The sequence below is a fragment of the Talaromyces marneffei genome, chromosome 2 (assembly GCF_009556855.1).
Source record: "Talaromyces marneffei chromosome 2, complete sequence".
Lineage (NCBI taxonomy): Eukaryota > Fungi > Ascomycota > Eurotiomycetes > Eurotiales > Trichocomaceae > Talaromyces > Talaromyces marneffei.
Window position 1 is genome coordinate 2,534,271 of NC_072349.1, and position 16,950 is coordinate 2,551,220.

Consider the following 16,950-nt stretch of genomic DNA (forward strand, 5'->3'; position numbering starts at 1 on the left):
TCTGTGGCATTGCCTCTCCGGGAAGGACGCAAGAACCTCAGACCTCAGCGTCAGTATCTAGCTCAGATAAATGTAGGATTAGGTTCCTACTGGTACTTCTTGCTGTATATCCATGAGAAACATAGACTAAAACAACTCTTATCAGCTTTGAGAAGTTGGCAACAATGCGCAAAAGAAGCCTCTCGAGATTGATCTCTGTTGTAGGACATCGAATTATCCAGAAACGGCATTAGCCCTAATACTATTCCCTTTTCGGAACCAGACCTATTTCTTCATCGCCCAAGCACCAGTTTCAATCATCTACCTATCGAGCGATGCCTTTGTCAAATAGCCTAGATGAGACTCTTACGAGACTAACAAGCTTCGCCTCTCTTGCCGCCGGGATCCCGAGCGCTGCCTGCCTTACTCCATTTCAGCTTTGCCAAGATGGAGTGATCTGTAATTGTATATAGTCCAATGGTGATTCAGAAATATCCTATTCAATTGATCCATCAATGAATGTATCACTGCTTTACTTTCCACCCGTCGGTCCCACATCACCTTTCAGCTGGCGTCCTTCTCCATAAAGGTCATGAAATACATCCTTCTGTTCTTGCGTTTTGTTCGTTTGATTCTCGAAAAAAGCGCGTTTGTTATCGCTGGAAAGCTTTTGTATAGTTTCATCGGACATCTGCCCCAGCCACTGGACTGAGTTGGACCCAGTCGTGATATGTTTTGCAGATATAAGATCGCCTATCGTTGACACGACCAACTGATGAGAGTTATCGGCTGATTTCACCTCCTCATAGACATTCGTACGGACTGTTGCCGTAAGATCAGAAGCCTCGGTACAGATTTCAAGACAGTGTGAGATGCTGTCTCTTTCCTCTTTCATAGCTTGGAGAAGGTTCAAGTGTTGTTGATCATCACCGTTTTCAGATAGTTTTCCAAGACGATTCTCGAGCTCCTGGAGCCGATCTTGGAGGTTTTTGGTATTTGAAGACAGCCTGGTTCTAAATCCCATGAGCAAATCATTTGTCGCTGTTTCTGCCCCGAAGGTAGCAGACTGTTTTTGTGATCCGACTCCACCAGGCGTTTGATAGATTATCCGGCGAGTCTGATATGCCTCTATTAATTGAGAAACCTGTGTGCAGATTGCTAGGCACTGTCTTATGCTCCTTTTCTCTTCCACAATTTCTTCAACCTCTGGAGGTCGGTTGGCTTGGATAGAGGCGCTATTCTGCATAAGCGATTGCATTCTCTTGTCGATTAGCTGTAAATGCTCTTGAAGGTCGGACGTGGCTTCCTCGATCATCTTTTGATAATCATCAAGAACATTCGCAGTGACCACGACTTGGCGACTATATCAAATCAGTCACACCTGTAAGAGAAAGCTATCATCTTCTTCTGCAAATGACTTACAACGTAGCACCGCCAATGGCGATGCTGATTGTCGATTTATAGCCAGCCAGGGTGGTTTTCAAGTTCTCCATACCACCTCCTCTATATTGCAACTGTGCCCAATCACGAAAGCTTGTCCTCTGGCCATCTGAATGTCCCACGCATTTGCTGATAACACGTTCAAATTCTTCACATGTCTTAGCACATTGTACCAGCGGAAGTTTCAACGAGGTTAATTGAGCATCATATTCGACTGCCATCTGCGACAAGTTTTCCAGGACTGCATTCAAGGATTCGACCTCTTCTCGAAGCTCACGAACTGCTCTTTTAGAAGATTTGAAGCTGTCGACGGCTTGATAAAGTGATTTGCTCGCCTGGAATGCAAATCCAGTTAATGCCACGAGACTGGCAGAGACCGAAAGGGGGTCACCCATGATTATCCAAATGAAAGGGTAGAGAAATATGCTAAGCCAACTGTATTCAACACAATGTAACGAGATATCCGAGAATGTTTTGTGCCATGAAAATGGGTTATACTACATAGGATATATATTGTGCTACCTACTCTGAGGTGGAGGGGAAGTTTCCCCACCTTGGTTGTTAGCTAGCGCCACATATGAGAGGTTAAACTGTACACAGTAATGTAGCGCTTACTGAAACGGCCGCTCCCTCGTTGGGTTCGTAGATATTCCAAGACTTCGGTACGATTATCAAGCTTTGCTATACACAATCCCTGGACTGATTAGTCTTATCAGCCTTTGAACGAGACGGCTGATCCGGCCCAATTGTGTAAATGCATTCAATAATACTATTACCAGTAACCGCCTGACCTTCGAACCCCTCCACTATTGTAGAGACTCTCCTTCTAAGTGATGGTTATCCATGCGCTTCATATATTGGTCTGCCTCATTCAAAGACGCTTTTATCAACATTGAACTTATTTCAGATAAAGATATTCAATAACCCTAACTTGACTAACTCAATCCCAGAACAGATCTCTCGCTTTATCCTCCATTAGCATAAGCCATTTTCTCCCGACGACCAGTAAGAATAAGCAATACAGCACATCCATCGTTCCAAACCAAATAAATTATAAACGACCTTTCCGTGCCGTGAGACTTCTCACTTGCTGTCCATATGGTGTCTTCTTCGCAATGCATCATATCATGCCCATGGTGTTGCTTATAATAGCTCCCCTCAGCAACGTGCTTCCCATATCAAGCTATGCAAGATCACCTTCATGTATAAGATGATTCGTCAACTCAGCTGAGTCGGGTGCCCCGCCTGTAAGACGTTAGCTTCAGTCATGAAGCATGGAAGGTGGTTCAACTCACAGTATGTTACTCAAATCATCAACTTGTACTGCCCTGCAATGACCATGTCTACACCCCTCGCATAGTTCGCTATTGTGCGGGCCATTGCTGTTTCCAGAGTGCGGGCGGGCCTCTTGCTCTATCCCATGCCAATTCTTGATACGGTATGCTGTTCTTTCAGCATACGTTTCATTCAATTTTGGTCGACTGAGGCGTTTGCAACTCTTGCATCGTTGGTGATAGACCCTCACGTTATACTTCCCACCAGTATACAGACGTATTGTGACAGCAATCCTCCCACTTGTCCATGCATTCACACCACATGAAGGGTTTCGATATACGAATCGGCCCGTAACGTTTGTATCCCATGTCTCATCGCAAGTCTCGGACTCATCGGATTCGTAGAAATTGAGGTGAAGATCGTCTTCTTCCAGCAACCGAACTACATGTTCGTGGAGTGAAGGATACATGGACCATTGTTGAATAGACTTGGGCTTCTTAGTTGGCATAGTGGCCTTCGTAATTCTGTAACCCGGGGATGAAATTAGGTTTAGCCATGAAAAAGTAACTAGGAATCCAGGCGAATCTCGAAGAGACAAGTTTCTTAGATCAATCACTCCTAGCCCCATTAGCTAGGCAGAACAATTGCAGACCTGTTTACGACAAATTAAATTACGCATTCCAGTGCAGTAAGGAAATATATTTTCTGCAGTCGCATTTACGCATAATTGCAGTAGAAAGGCTGCTCTATCACATTTTTGTGTCTGCGCCGTGTAACCACACAAAAGTCCAATACTAGCTGATGGGTATGCCCATTTAATACTCTTTGCCATTCTCCAGTTATAGCTTCTTTCCCATGAAAAACTGCAATTTATTGCTTGCGTCCTGCTCCTTGGATACGAATTCTGCGTTTATTATTTTGAGATATAGGATCTTCAGCCCCGTGTATTCAGCTTTGCGCATGATCAATTAAGAGATCTTATTATACTCTGTGATGTGTAGTGGCAGCTATATAGAAGTTTCCAAGGGCAAACAACTCTACATTCACTATATATCATACATCTGAATCAACGCCGTCAAAAGGGTGCCGTTACAGATCTAGTTGGACCAGTCCCATTGGATGGACTGGACGTGAGGTTTCAGGAGAAGTCGTTTCATACTTTACACAGTTGCCTGAAATTATGAGGCAGCCAAAGATTTTCATAGAATAAATGGGAGTGCAGATCTGGTAAGTCTCAACTCAGAATAGTACTTTTCTAGCTTCCTGAAGATCCTTAATCTTCTTACCAAGCTGACGCCGTTTGCGCTTCAGTGCCCCTTCCTCCCCAGCAATATCCTCAAGCTGTTCTTTAGAAAGGCTTCCCACAAATGAAGGAGAAAACAGACCCATTGGAGTTTCTGGATCTGTCACGAGATGGTAGTCTACCGCATGCAAACAAATATTGTCCACGAACCGCTTTCGGGCTACTTTGTAATAGGACTGCAGTATGTCATGAATCTCCTGCACGGCATGCGTTTCGTTGCTCATATGATGTTGATGGGTTATATCTTCCAATCGAACCACTTTTCCGTGTGAATTATCATTAAATGTTTTCTTCGCTACAACGGACGAGAACCGTTTTTGTCGACTATTTTCCAGAATCAGTAGCATTCAAAATGACTAGTCATCTAGGTATAATTACCATTTTTCAATATTGGAGTTGAGATAGTGGTTGAGAGTCAAGGGTGTCCCTGATCGTTCGACATTGAGAAGAAAATTCACTTTGTCAATAGCATTTTTGTATCGATCCAAAAGCCTTTCCATCAAGACCGACATCAAATTGCGCCGAACTCGATCATCTGGACAAGCTATATCTAAGGCTGTTAAAATGAATCGGTGCGTCATGGTAACCACGTCGCTAATATAGCCATGTGCGATTGATGTCCAATGGTCAGACTGCTGTTTCATGGTCGTGGAAATCAAGGTGACGTTTAACGTCCCAATTTCAAAGCCTTGTGAGTTGCGGTATTGATTCTCAATCCAAGAGCGTATCTGAGTCCTCGGGGTTATAACATCGTGTATCTCCATGTTGTGAAGAAGGTCTTCCAAATCAGGCACGTCGCTGACTTTTCTAATTTCCAATTTTGCTACTTCAGCTGGAGCAAGGAAGTCATCCATACCGTCGTCATCATCGTGATTTACCTCCGAATCAGAGTCATTATCTTCATCAGAATCTTGCGCAAACTTGTATTTGTGCCCCCACAAAGCCATATCAGTGGAGAAGTTGTCATTTCGATTCACAATTCTCGTAGCAAAACGGAGTTCTGTATGACTATCAAAAAAACCACTGTAGCTGTAGTTCGTGGACAAAGCTTTCTGCGTGATGTCCTGGAAAGAGGCCATGATGCCTAATAGATATGCCAGCTGCTGCTCTTGGGTGTCACGTTCCGCCCCTAGACTTTGAAGCTCATTTTTGGCAATCTCTGAGCTTTTTGCTAATTTCACCAAGTACCTGCTTTCATTAATAACAATCATTGACTTGAAAAAGAACACCTACATGTGGGAAGGCTTCACGAGCGTTGGCGGTTACGGTTTCTTGCAAACGGGTCTTCAAGGCCCGGATACCAAAACGATCTTTGCTAATAATGTTCCAAGGCGCGGTGAGGCGAAAGTTCTCTTCTGCGGCATCTCTGTCGGTAATTCCTTCATGAAGCTCCATCTGGCCTAGATTTCGTACCAAGATCCAACCTAACTTGAGTCTCATCTCTCAGTCCTCCACGAGATCAATAACTCTGCCCTCAGCACCTTTGTCGACCAGGTCTGGTTTTGTGAGAACTCCCAATGTTCTATTTCCTTCTGGATCTATCTCTCTCGCCATATCAATGATTTCTTGAGTTGCAATATCCACGTTTGCCGGTACGACTGTGAGCATGATAGAGCGTGGGTTTCTCATATATTCAAGAACCATTCCTCGTACCATATCTTTGTCCTCCTTGGTCGTAACCCCGGGCGTCGTGTTTCGAAAAATGCCAGGCACGTCAATCACACTCAAGTGATCTTCCTCCGGACCGCAAATCTCCAGTCGCAACACGTTGCTTGAAAATGTTGGCAAACTGTCTTCCTTTGATATAGAAAGACCCATGAGTGCGTGGACCTAATATGAGCTTTTTAGCGTTGTCCGACCGGATTCATCAAAGTCACTATACTCACTTCTGTCATCATCTTAGAGAATGCAGTAACATCCAGAGACTGCAAATCCGTTACCTTCCATTCTCTCAGCTGAGAAGCATTAGTTGCGTTGCTGCCTGGTATAATAGTGGCAGTAATAGTTCTCTCTCCAGTCTCGGTCCTTCGAAAGATGATTTGTGTAGCAAATCTAGTACATAAGCCGCTATCTCGAGGAAAGGCGAGCCTTGTCAACCCCTCCAATACCGAGCTTTTACCACTAGACTGATCTCCCACCACAACAAGTTGGGGTAGGTTGGTGTATTCACCAACGTTGCAAGCAAATAGCTTGTCGATCTTGTCCAGTAAAGCCGGGTCCGCAAGTGAGCCATGGTGGTCAGACATATGAACAACCATCTTGACAGTAGTGAGTATAGGCGAGCACGAAGGCAGACGTTGCCAGTGAATCAGTATCTAGAGCAAGGATGGCACGCATCTTTGTACTTGACGATGTAAACATTGAGATCACTTTTTGATGTCGCCAGAGCACGACGGTTCTACATTTTCAGGTATCACAGGAATTCTTTTGGTAATTATTCATGCGAGGGACTACATTTGTGAAATACAGTACTGATTCGCCTAAATTGGGCGACTCGTGCAGATGTACCAGTAGCTTGCATCAGAATGAGATCCTCGGGGCTTTATGTGAAGCCTAGACTGTATCGATTTTGATAAGGCAGATAATGGAATAGGGATTGCCATTGGAGAGAATAGCTATGTGAGGCTGGGTAAGAGCTCGGTGAACCAATTGTCACTTCATTGCCTAGTGAACCACTTCCCTTGTGGCATGGTTTTCGTGGATCAATCTTATAGTTGCGATAAATCTGGCTCCAATGATCGGCCACCCATTGAACACCTACATTCTTCTGCAGTACCATAATCCCATCCAATCGAAGAAATCCCATTCTTGGGCGATGGTTCGCGATAGTCAATTTTTGAGACCAGTCCTACGCAAAAAATTTTTAGTAGTCTTTTGCGAGGATTTTGATGAGCACCAATTCAGTGGGATAACAGACTAGGTTGATGTAAATTTTGCTACACAGCAATGAACTAGAATACAAAGCAGCTCTCAAGGGAATATCTCCAACATTCATTACCCCCCCCCCCGCGTACTTTTAGGTCTAACCAGAAGTATTCGATCAGATAGACGTGAATTCTCGCAAGATTTCGCGTCCCTGTTTGAGCTTTGCAAGCCTACCACTTAGATAGTCTCGCTGTTTCGTAGTGGCCGCAGGCTCTAATGCTAGAGCAACTGCATCAGCATCGGAAATATTTGCAACAATCAATGGGCAGAAAATTTCCTCCAAGCCCTGCAACACATGACGTTCGATAACCTGTATAGTAACATTTGCGATAAATATTTTCTGGTTCACCTATACTATAAGTCAGTATACCCCTTTCGTCAACCATACAATATATATATGTGAGAGCATACTTTGTATATTGCAAGTAGACAATCAAGGATTTCTTCAGAACTATGATCATCCATGTTTGGGTCGATGCGTTCTGAATAGAGGCTCAGTAGATGATTTAGATCAAGGTCAGTATAGGTCTGGTCCGTTTTCGATCCGGAAACCTTTTTGTTTCGCGTGGCTTTCTCGATACATTTCTGCATCTGGGCCCTTCTTCTTTCGTAACGAGATTTCTTAATAATGTCGGTATAGTAATGGTTGTAATTGATCACATAGCTTCGAATATCTTTGAGTATTTTCTCAAGCTCATCTGTTGCATGCTGGCGTTTTGTTGTCAAATCTCCTAGAATTCGCGGCCAAAGTCGATGGAAGATGTCTCGAGGTGCCATGCTATCAAGGGCATGTTTCAAGAAACGCTGGCACGCACTCGATGCCTGATCAATATGTTCCTTTGCAAAGACGTCCCATTTAGAGGATTGTTCCCAAAACAACTCTGCAATCACGAGAGGATTGAAGTTGCCGAGTAACTCTCGCCCCCTCGTTCTAACAACTACATCGTTCACCCACTTCATTGCTTTCCGGTGTGACATTGTTTCAGGCAACATGAGTTTGATGTGGGATTTCAATTCACCTGGGGTCTTGATCCCGGTCTCCCCTTCACTTTCCGAAGGTACTTCATCGACATTCTGTGGGACCGTTTGCTCCGCATCTGAAGAAACACCCCGCAGGCCGTTTATATGGTACTTGTGTCCTTTTTGGCGTACGTCTTCTGCGAACTTTTGATTGAGAAGCTGGATCTCAGCACGTAAACGTCGACTTAGGGCCAGAGCTTGAAGAGGCGACCCTTTGCCGTTATATCTGAAGTAACTGTCCTCATAATGGCCATTGACGGCAGCTTTGCAGACTTCATAGAAATTCAATGCCAATTGAGCTAGGAATATCTTGCATTCATCTGGAGAAGCTCGGGGTTCTCGTATAGCTGCCAATTCCTTGTTGATCCTGCCGAGAGCTTCATCCAGCTCCTCGTGAAGCAACGGGAGCGCTTGCTGCACATGCGAAAATAACATTTTGCTCAGACGGTCTACAAGGCTGCTGATACCTATATGCGCAGGGGAAAGTGTTCCACATCGTGATTGTCGAAAAAACTTTGACTCGGAATCTTTTCTTTCCTGAATTGAAAACTCGGCTTCTTCGTAGCTTCGATTTTTGAGAATATGCCATCCTAATGTGAAATATATATCTTCGTTTTTTGCTAAGCGAAGAAAGGCGTCTTCAGTTTCCGAGCCAGGATGCAGCCGATCTGGTTTTGTAATAATACCCAAAGTACGTTCGCCTTTGGGATCAAATTGACGAACTTTGTTGAGAATTGGTTGGTTGGCATAATCGTTCGTTGCGGAAATAACAGCTAAGCAAATAGTACGTGGTTGGGAAATATACGACTCGGTTATTTCGACAGTCAATTGGACGTCTGCCTGTGATGTATCTTTAGTCTGCGACTGTACGATTCCAGGCAGATCAACGACCGTGAGCTGAGGGCGATTTGGCCCTTCTATCTCGACACTGAGCACATCACGCGCAAAGGCCTGCCGAAGATCAATACCACTGCCATTCACCTTATTAATGCCCATAATCTCTGTGGCTTTGTCCATAACCTTGGGCAACTCCTCAAAGCTCGTAATGTTTTCCCTAAATTCCCTGATAGACTTTTGCTCTTCCACAGAGCGTTCGGGGTCAGGAATCACTCTAATCTGGAGTGAATCTGACTTTCCTTGTCTCAATATAATCTCAGTTGGATACCTTGTACATAAATTATCTTTCCGTGGAAAGGGTATTTCAGTCAATGCCTCTAATACCGAACTTTTACCGGCTGATTGATCACCGCAAACTACTATTTGTGGCAATGACAAGACGCTATTTAATCCACATTTTCGAAGCTGAGACACGATGTCCAACACTTGGCGCTGTTCGACCGTTTCAAGGCTGCTTAATGCTTCTGGGATGAAGTGATCACTTTCACTTCTCGCATGTTCATCTATTACAAGAGCATTAGTACTATTCAATATCAAGAGAGAAGAGAATGACCTGGTGGTTGCCCATCGTTCCTTTGATTGATCGAGCCCATTATCACAAATTACACACGTAGATATGTATATTGGAAAAAACGATTGTGTCTGTGGATGATCGATTGACCTGACAGCTTCTCGACAGTCTATGATATATCTATCAATCATGAACTTGCCTAGGTCAATACCGTCCAATCACGACAGTTTGAACAGTGATAAACATGGAATTTAGCATTCTTGAAATTACAACCCTGGTGAATGCTATCATTGCACTTTTTCTTTTTGCATTACCCTAATCTGTATATTTTCGGCCAACAAAGATGCCCGAAAAGGTTTGAAAACCAGAATATAAGACATAGGTCTAGTTCATGCCACTCCTTGCATCACTATCAATGTATCCCCGACGTCTAGAATGCACGTCGCTTGCGATTGATCATTGCGAAATACGGGGTCGGGTGAGTAGAACCATCCCAAATGAGCGCTCACTAGTTAACATATACCATCTAGATATGTGATTAGGCAAGCTACCTACATGAGCAATTACCCCTAAATCCTCATCCCAAGACCCTTGCTAACACGTGCGTTTGAAGTTATCTCTTATTAACGTGCGCATCATGTTAGCCAGGCATGCAGTATACGTGGCGAGGCCTTACTAGCTAGCTAAGCAACTACCACCCTCGATCGTCATTCTAATAAGCTCTTCCTGAAGTACGGAGTATGCAGCTACTCCGTGCCCGATCGTGAATGTCATATTACCGCCACTAAGGATCTGCAAATTCGGCGGTAGATCCTACATCGGCGGCAAAGGACTGCGGGGGTATCTTGAAGCTTCCTTGATTATTAGAACCGGGGTTTTGGTGCGATATTGCGGATCGAACCAATAAGCAGTTCATGATATTCGGTTCGCGCTAATGCATACTGCATTCCTTCGCCCCCAAGGCCGGGGATATTCTTCGTTTCGGTGCGGAGTAGTTTCAACTGGGGTACTCCGTTCTCCGTAGGTGCTTCATTCTCCATACGAATAACCCCGCGTTTGAATTTGTATATAAGTTAGGATGGAGTCTCTAAGAACGGGGATCATTATTTCAAAATCCTTTCTAATCAATTCCTCAAGGTCTATCTCTACATTCTGCACCACAACCTACATACAATGGCAACTCCCAAGCTAGAACATATCCTAACGCTCCGAGCGTACGGAACCCCTATCGCTGTCCCCGCGGGCAAGGTCAGAAATGGCCCGCTCCGAACTTGTCATCCGCTAGAAGGAGGCTTCCTTCGAGGTGTGGATGGGACAGAGACTGAAGGTTTGTCAGTCGACTTGACTTCTGGAGGCAGTGACTGGATTTCATACGACCCGTCGACCAACATGGCACATGTCGATGTCCGAACTCATGGCATAGATGGCGCTGGTGATGGCTTTTACATCTCTTATACTGGTTACTTGCGTGGCGAGGAAATTGGCCAAAAGTTTTTGGGGGATTGGTCTGCCGAAGTTGAATCAACGAATTATGGAGATCACTACTGGTGGACTCACGCTGTTATTGAAACCAGTTGTAAGTCTGCTCTGCTTTTGCCGTTGATTGATATACATAACATCCAATGGCTAACGAGGCCCATTCTGTTATCCTAGCTGAAAAGTACAAGTCACTCACAACTACCTTTCTCGTTGGACAAGGTCGCTGGTACGCTGGTGAGGGAAAGCGAGCTGTTGAATATAAGCTTTTCAAGGTGTCCACTGGGGCTTGAATAGCTAGCTACCTAGTAGATCCTTAAGGGGTTGGGGCTGGTTTTGATAATTACATATTCTTCTGTATCAATTCGAGTTTCACTGAATATACTTGTTTCGCCTTCACATACATGTTGATTATCAAGGTCTTTGATGGATGAACTGTAGAAGCATTCGATTTTGAGGTATAATACCCTTACCCCTGTATTTCGAACCCAAAAGCATCCAGTATAACACAAAGAGTAGGTAAAAGAAAGTTATACGCTTTCATTTAATAGATTAATAGGTATTATTATTCATGACAAAACTAATCCCATAATGATAAATATACAAGTTGCATCGAAAGGAAAAGTCTATTGACAAAAGATCCCACAGAAGGGGGGAAAGAAAGCCAAAGTGGATGTTATGAAGAAACAGAGGCGAAAATCACAAATACAAACTCAGTGCTCCCTCTAAGTTCCACCGTTGGACGAAGAGACCTGAAAATATAAAAAGAAAAAAAAAGGAGGGGGGAATCGAAACCACCATGAAGTTTTGCCACGATGCATTCTCTTTTTGCCATACATCTCTCCTCATACTTTCTGCTCCCAAGGAAGACAAGCTTGCACAAAATCTGTTTGGAACAAGCCGATCGAGAGAGTCGGGTTTGATGAATATCCCAGGATAGCAGGAATTGATAGATCGGATCAATCTCTAACGCATAGCCCAAGTTTTATCCCTGCCTGAACCTTAATGCGACGTAGCCAAGCAGACGGTAGACTATGATAATTGAGATGATAATGCCAACCCACTCGCCCATTTTATTGGCATTAATGTCGTAGTTTTTCAACACATCAACACCAGCGATCATGCCTTCCGAATTCAGAGTACTCTCATATGCACACTGATGCTGGCCAGCCGCAGTCTTACCGCATGAGTAGGTTCGATGCTTGAACTCATTGACCATCATGCCTTGGAAGACATATGCCTGATAGTCAATGTAATGGAACACGTACTTCCAGAAGGAGTTCAAAACTGTGATCGGGACCAAGAACCCATTCACACACATCCATAACCCATTGACGAACGCAGTAACTGCGAGAGCGACGACAAACACAGGGAACACAGACGAGACCAGCACAACTAGGGACTCGGCAGCCACCAAATCAAAGAAGAGCCACATGAGGAAGGTCATGAACCCGGTGCCGCTAGCACGAAAACCTGTCAACCAGTATTCTACCACCGCGAACAAAAAGGCGATGATAAAAAGGAATGGCAAGCCGATGATGAAATTGGATATCATGAAGGCCAAGGGACCGACAATGCCATTTGCTCGTTCCTTGTAGAAGGTTGCCTGGTCCTCCAAGTAGGCAGGAACATATGCTACCGCCATGAAGGACATGAAAGCAGAGCTGAAAAACATGGCATTGATATAAGGCTGGATATATTCCTGAGTGGGACTGAAGCGGAGGAAAACAGTGCCCATCAGAATAGCCAAGCCCAGATACATTATGATTCGAATGCCGTACGCAACGATATCACGATAGGATTTGATCCAGGCACGTTGAAGAAGTACCAATGGGATTGCCCAGCTGCGAGGTTTCTGAACATGGATATCTGTCAGCTGGGGAACAGAGGTTCCTGGTTGCTTCGCCTTCGCGATGATATCTTCGATTTCTTGGTTGATCGAGGCCGCTTCTTTAGACACTAGCCATTTTTGAGTGATGTCCTTGGTGCGAGCAACGACATCGTCTCCTTCCTTTACCAGGTCCGTGTTGATCAAGTCTAAGAAGAACTCGGCCGGGTTAACCGCCGAGGGCATTGGGTACCCAATCCTGCCGAAGTAATCCGGTGCATTTGAGACTGGGCCGAAGTAGCAAGTCTTGCCGCGAGACAAAAGGAACAACTTGTCGAATAGCATAAAGGTTGCCGTTGAGGGTTGATGGATTGAAGCAATAATAACAAGCTATATATCTATTAGCCTTCTTGCCTTATCCACTTATGTAGTCAGCCCTGGGACGCAATCCGACTTACATTGTTTTCTCGGCCAATCTTCTTGATATAATTCATTACCTCGAAGCTGAGCGTCGAGTCCAAACCGCTAGTTGGTTCGTCAAGGAAGAGAATCTTGGGGTCCGTGACTAGTCGACTGCAAACTCCAAGTCTCTTCTTCTGCCCACCACTAAGGCCTTTCTTGATCGGTGTTCCCACTATCGTATGCGCCTGATCTTGTAGTCCAAAGCTTGCAATCAAGCTATCGACTCTTCTTTGTCTCTCGGATTTGGAAACCGAGCTAATAAATTATTGAGTTTGTCGTCAGCCTCGTTTCTTCTCCATTTTTAACCAACGAAGATTATTAATGAGTTCTCTTACCTAGGCAAGGACAAACCAGCAGCAAATCCGACTGTTTCTCGGACGGTCAGACTACCGATGAGGGCATCGTCCTGCTCAACATAACTCGACAAGTCGCGGATCTTTTGTAGATTTGCTACTTGGCCATTGGCCAAGAGATCACCAGTCGTTGTTGCCCCGGCCGCAGCCACACGATGGGCGACGGCATTCAAGAGAGTAGTTTTGCCTGATCCACTAGGTCCCATGATTGCAATCATTTCACCAGCGTGAACGATGCCGTTGGTGTCCGAGAGAATCGACAAGGGGTCGCCAGTCGCGCGATCCTTGACTTGGACATTGATCTTCCGCCACGCGTAGTTCTGGACTACATCGTTGGTCAAAGATGTATCCTTCATAACACCACCCTTCTCCAAGTCGCCATTCTTCTCGAAGCTATCACTTGATGAAGGCGTCTCCATCTTATCCATTTGCACTTTATCTTCTTTCAATATGAGTAAACAAGGTATGACACTTCAAGAGTGGAAGATGATCGTTTTCTTGAAAAGTTGGCCTCCTCATATCTGCCAACGACTCGCCTTTTTAAAGTTCTCTCCTCTGTGCAAAAGGGTGGCTTTTCAGATCCTTTTCAGATCGCCGACTCCATTTGATCTACCAGCACGGCGACTTCAGAGATAGGGTTATTTGGGTCCGGTACGGATGGGACCCACACGTTCCCCGACTCCATTGATTATTAAATGGCCACAGCCCAGATTCAACGCCTTTTGTTGGCTCTGATCTACCATAGTAATTTGGCTGAGTTGGAAATTAATAAGGTTCCATGACTGGTGCCCAGTCATCCAGAGAGTGAAGGTACAATGATGTCTTTGTCGGTATGCCGATGTTTCCGTGCCTGTACCACCTAGTATACCGAAACATATTTAATCCAGTGAATCTCTAAACAACCTTGACAGCTAAATCTACCTTCGAATTTAGAAAATACGATATAATGTAAATCCTCTAATGCTCAACAGGAATCTGTCGGAGAATCCGAACATCGTAGGCCGTAGCCAATAGATACAAGCCAAACATTGCGCTATACGTAAGGGACAGTTTTTCGAGAAAGACATTCTGGTACAAGGGCGCTCAGACGAGTTGAGATATCACAACAATCAACTACTCTCGATCGTGGCAAATCGTTCCTTCTCAAGCTCTCTCCTTCTTTTCTCGCGCCAAACAGCCAAACAAGGAGATAAAAACAGCGTTTGATTAGAAATGCCATGCACGGTAAAAATCGCCACGAGAATCCACAACAAAACAACGGCGATGGATAAAATCTGGAGTGTGAAAAAAGTAAGCAGCAGGTCTCAGAAGGATTGATTACATGATAATTTACCGCTCCCAAGACAGCAAAAAATTTAGATGGCATCTCCTGTCCTAGTTGAGAGGTGCATGTAGCATACACCCCCAGGGGGAAAGTAAAGGCCCACCAGCTTAGGTTGAATGGGAATATTCTCACTCTAGCGATTGAGCCAACAGCTAAAGAAAGCCAAAATAGCCCGAATGCCCAGAAGAGAAGTCCTGTAATATTGCCTGTTTTGTACAGGGCATCACTCGCGGCGACTGGTAGAATATCCGTCTGCGGCAAAATAACTTTCGCCACACTGCCCAGTTTTTGTATCCTGCACGTTTTCCGCCCCCCCAAAAAGATTAGTATCTCTCCGTTTGTGTTTTGATGCATAATGGCATCTATGCCCTTCAAGGTGTCTATTCGAATAGGACTACTTACCCGAACCCTCCCTCTCCTATCGGAAAAAGGGGCAGAAACGTGCTCACAATGACTGCCTTGGGTGGTAGTTTGTGCAGCATTAGTCGCATCAAGTAAATCACAATGACCATTGATGCAAGCGAAATCCCGATGCCCCATAGAATAAAGCTGGTGACAAGTATCTCAAGGGCAATCTGGGAATTCGGAACCACTTCAGCGACAATTCCTCCGGAAGCAGCTGCGACGACGCAAGACGCACTTGGCAGCAACCACGCGACCGACATTGACCCCAATTTAGTTTTGGTTCGTCTTGTTATCCTGTTTGAATATTTTTTAGTGTCAATAGAACTAGACTGGATAGAGAAAGATCTCTTTCATATGTCAGACTCGTACATGATGAAAATGATTCCGAAGCAAGTGAAGACAGAGAGCACTGCATCCACAATCCACATTGCCAAAGCAACATAGCCTGCTTGTTGGCCCCATGCAGGGACGCAAACCAAGCAAACAAGCAAAGCATATTGATAAGTGTTGCAAAGCCCATGGGCAGTGTGCCGAGAAACAAAGACTGGGTAGGATGCGTAATCATTATTGGAAAGAGGCTCGGATAGAGGACATAGCGAAGAATCGATATGCCAAAGAAAATTAGGAAGAACAAGGCATTGAGTGCGAAGAAAACAATTGACAGCCAATATAGCCATCGCCCGTTGTATGGAAGTGTATAGAGGAGCATCGACACAATGCCGGTGCCCATGTTCACAGAAAACCACCTGGTAGCGGCGTCATTATTTAGTTCAATCTTAAATGTCAAGGGTAGTACGAAGAGACTGTGCAGTCATCATACTCTGGTCTAAAATTACGCACTATATAGCGCCATCCATGATCATGCTTGTCTGTCCCTGCGTCTTTGACTTGATTTAGCTCTTGAATTTCCCTATGGGGCGTCAGATCGGTAATGTTACCAGATGGGATAGAGACGTTGCCATCGGCAATGAGTCCCTTTCCTTTACCAGCCTGTGGATGTGAGTGCGAAGGTTGGCTTGTCATAATGGAAAGAAGAAATATGACTCGAGGAAAGCATAGTCTTCTCCGTGTTTGCTGTGTTGAAGCCAGTGGGTTTTACCATTTATACATAGTAAGGGCTTGAAAGAAATTCTAATTGGCTATCAAATAGATCTGTATAACATATAAAATTTTACACGTATATAACCCAGCTTAAGTGAATCAATCGGCCGGTCAAATACGGGGATCACTAAACTAATGATATCTATACCCTAGTAGATCCCGGATCTTCAAGAATTTGGGGAATCAACCATGGGAGTTGTTGGAATCCGCGTATAGGCTAGTAATCGGGTAATATAGGTTACCATACAAATTTAATGTGTATGCTGATGTGTGATTCTTCTGTTGACTGTGTTGGGCTCCAAAGTCGCCCTCTTTACTCGTTCCTTTCCCCTTTCCTGCGGGTCCTTGCCAGGACGCTAATATACATTTACAGCATCCTATTGGCTGAAAGTCCTATCCGTTTTGAGATTAGCCTCGCTCAGGCTATCAGGCTTCCAACAGGAGTTCGGCGACTTACCTTAGGGTTAGGTTGGTGGTGCGGTACCGGTATGTACCATTTCGAAAAGAAAAAAATTGTAACGCCGAATTAGGGTCTTTAACCCTCCCCGACTATTTTAGATAGGGTTACTATGTATAAGTTGCCACCGAGATTTATGCCATTTTCCAGTCCAAGATAGTTGAATAGCTAGCCCTATAATCTCTTAAGAAACC

General features: G+C 44.6%; 7 protein-coding genes across 7 annotated transcripts; 1 reads left to right on the forward strand and 6 right to left on the reverse strand.

Moving 5' to 3' along the window:
- Positions 1 to 511: 511 nt before the first annotated feature.
- Positions 512 to 1,814, reverse strand: EYB26_003282 (uncharacterized protein; the record flags this gene model as incomplete). The annotated part of the gene is made up of 2 exons (XM_054262583.1): positions 512 to 1,340; positions 1,402 to 1,814. 2 exons carry the CDS (start codon positions 1,812 to 1,814, stop codon positions 512 to 514), a joined length of 1,242 nt encoding a protein of 413 aa, XP_054118558.1.
- Positions 1,815 to 2,642: 828 nt separating this feature from the next.
- On the reverse strand, positions 2,643 to 3,202 carry EYB26_003283 (uncharacterized protein; the record flags this gene model as incomplete). The annotated part of the gene is made up of 2 exons (XM_054262584.1): positions 2,643 to 2,664; positions 2,715 to 3,202. 2 exons carry the CDS (start codon positions 3,200 to 3,202, stop codon positions 2,643 to 2,645), a joined length of 510 nt encoding a protein of 169 aa, XP_054118559.1.
- A 731-nt stretch (positions 3,203 to 3,933) lies between these two features.
- On the reverse strand, positions 3,934 to 6,255 carry EYB26_003284 (uncharacterized protein; the record flags this gene model as incomplete). The annotated part of the gene is made up of 7 exons (XM_054262585.1): positions 3,934 to 4,321; positions 4,376 to 5,126; positions 5,179 to 5,185; positions 5,231 to 5,352; positions 5,411 to 5,425; positions 5,479 to 5,827; positions 5,884 to 6,255. The coding sequence occupies 7 exons, from the start codon at positions 6,253 to 6,255 to the stop codon at positions 3,934 to 3,936; spliced, it is 2,004 nt and encodes a 667-aa protein (XP_054118560.1).
- A 782-nt stretch (positions 6,256 to 7,037) lies between these two features.
- EYB26_003285 (uncharacterized protein) lies at positions 7,038 to 9,432 on the reverse strand (the record flags this gene model as incomplete). The annotated part of the gene is made up of 3 exons (XM_054262586.1): positions 7,038 to 7,271; positions 7,334 to 9,342; positions 9,393 to 9,432. The coding sequence occupies 3 exons, from the start codon at positions 9,430 to 9,432 to the stop codon at positions 7,038 to 7,040; spliced, it is 2,283 nt and encodes a 760-aa protein (XP_054118561.1).
- Positions 9,433 to 10,523: 1,091 nt separating this feature from the next.
- EYB26_003286 (uncharacterized protein) lies at positions 10,524 to 11,119 on the forward strand (the record flags this gene model as incomplete). Its single annotated transcript, XM_054262587.1, has 2 exons — positions 10,524 to 10,926; positions 11,004 to 11,119. 2 exons carry the CDS (start codon positions 10,524 to 10,526, stop codon positions 11,117 to 11,119), a joined length of 519 nt encoding a protein of 172 aa, XP_054118562.1.
- A 692-nt stretch (positions 11,120 to 11,811) lies between these two features.
- Positions 11,812 to 13,888, reverse strand: EYB26_003287 (uncharacterized protein; the record flags this gene model as incomplete). The annotated part of the gene is made up of 3 exons (XM_054262588.1): positions 11,812 to 13,044; positions 13,113 to 13,371; positions 13,452 to 13,888. 3 exons carry the CDS (start codon positions 13,886 to 13,888, stop codon positions 11,812 to 11,814), a joined length of 1,929 nt encoding a protein of 642 aa, XP_054118563.1.
- A 1,303-nt stretch (positions 13,889 to 15,191) lies between these two features.
- EYB26_003288 (uncharacterized protein) lies at positions 15,192 to 16,221 on the reverse strand (the record flags this gene model as incomplete). Its single annotated transcript, XM_054262589.1, has 3 exons — positions 15,192 to 15,492; positions 15,568 to 15,944; positions 16,039 to 16,221. 3 exons carry the CDS (start codon positions 16,219 to 16,221, stop codon positions 15,192 to 15,194), a joined length of 861 nt encoding a protein of 286 aa, XP_054118564.1.
- Between the last annotated feature and the right edge of the window lie 729 nt (positions 16,222 to 16,950).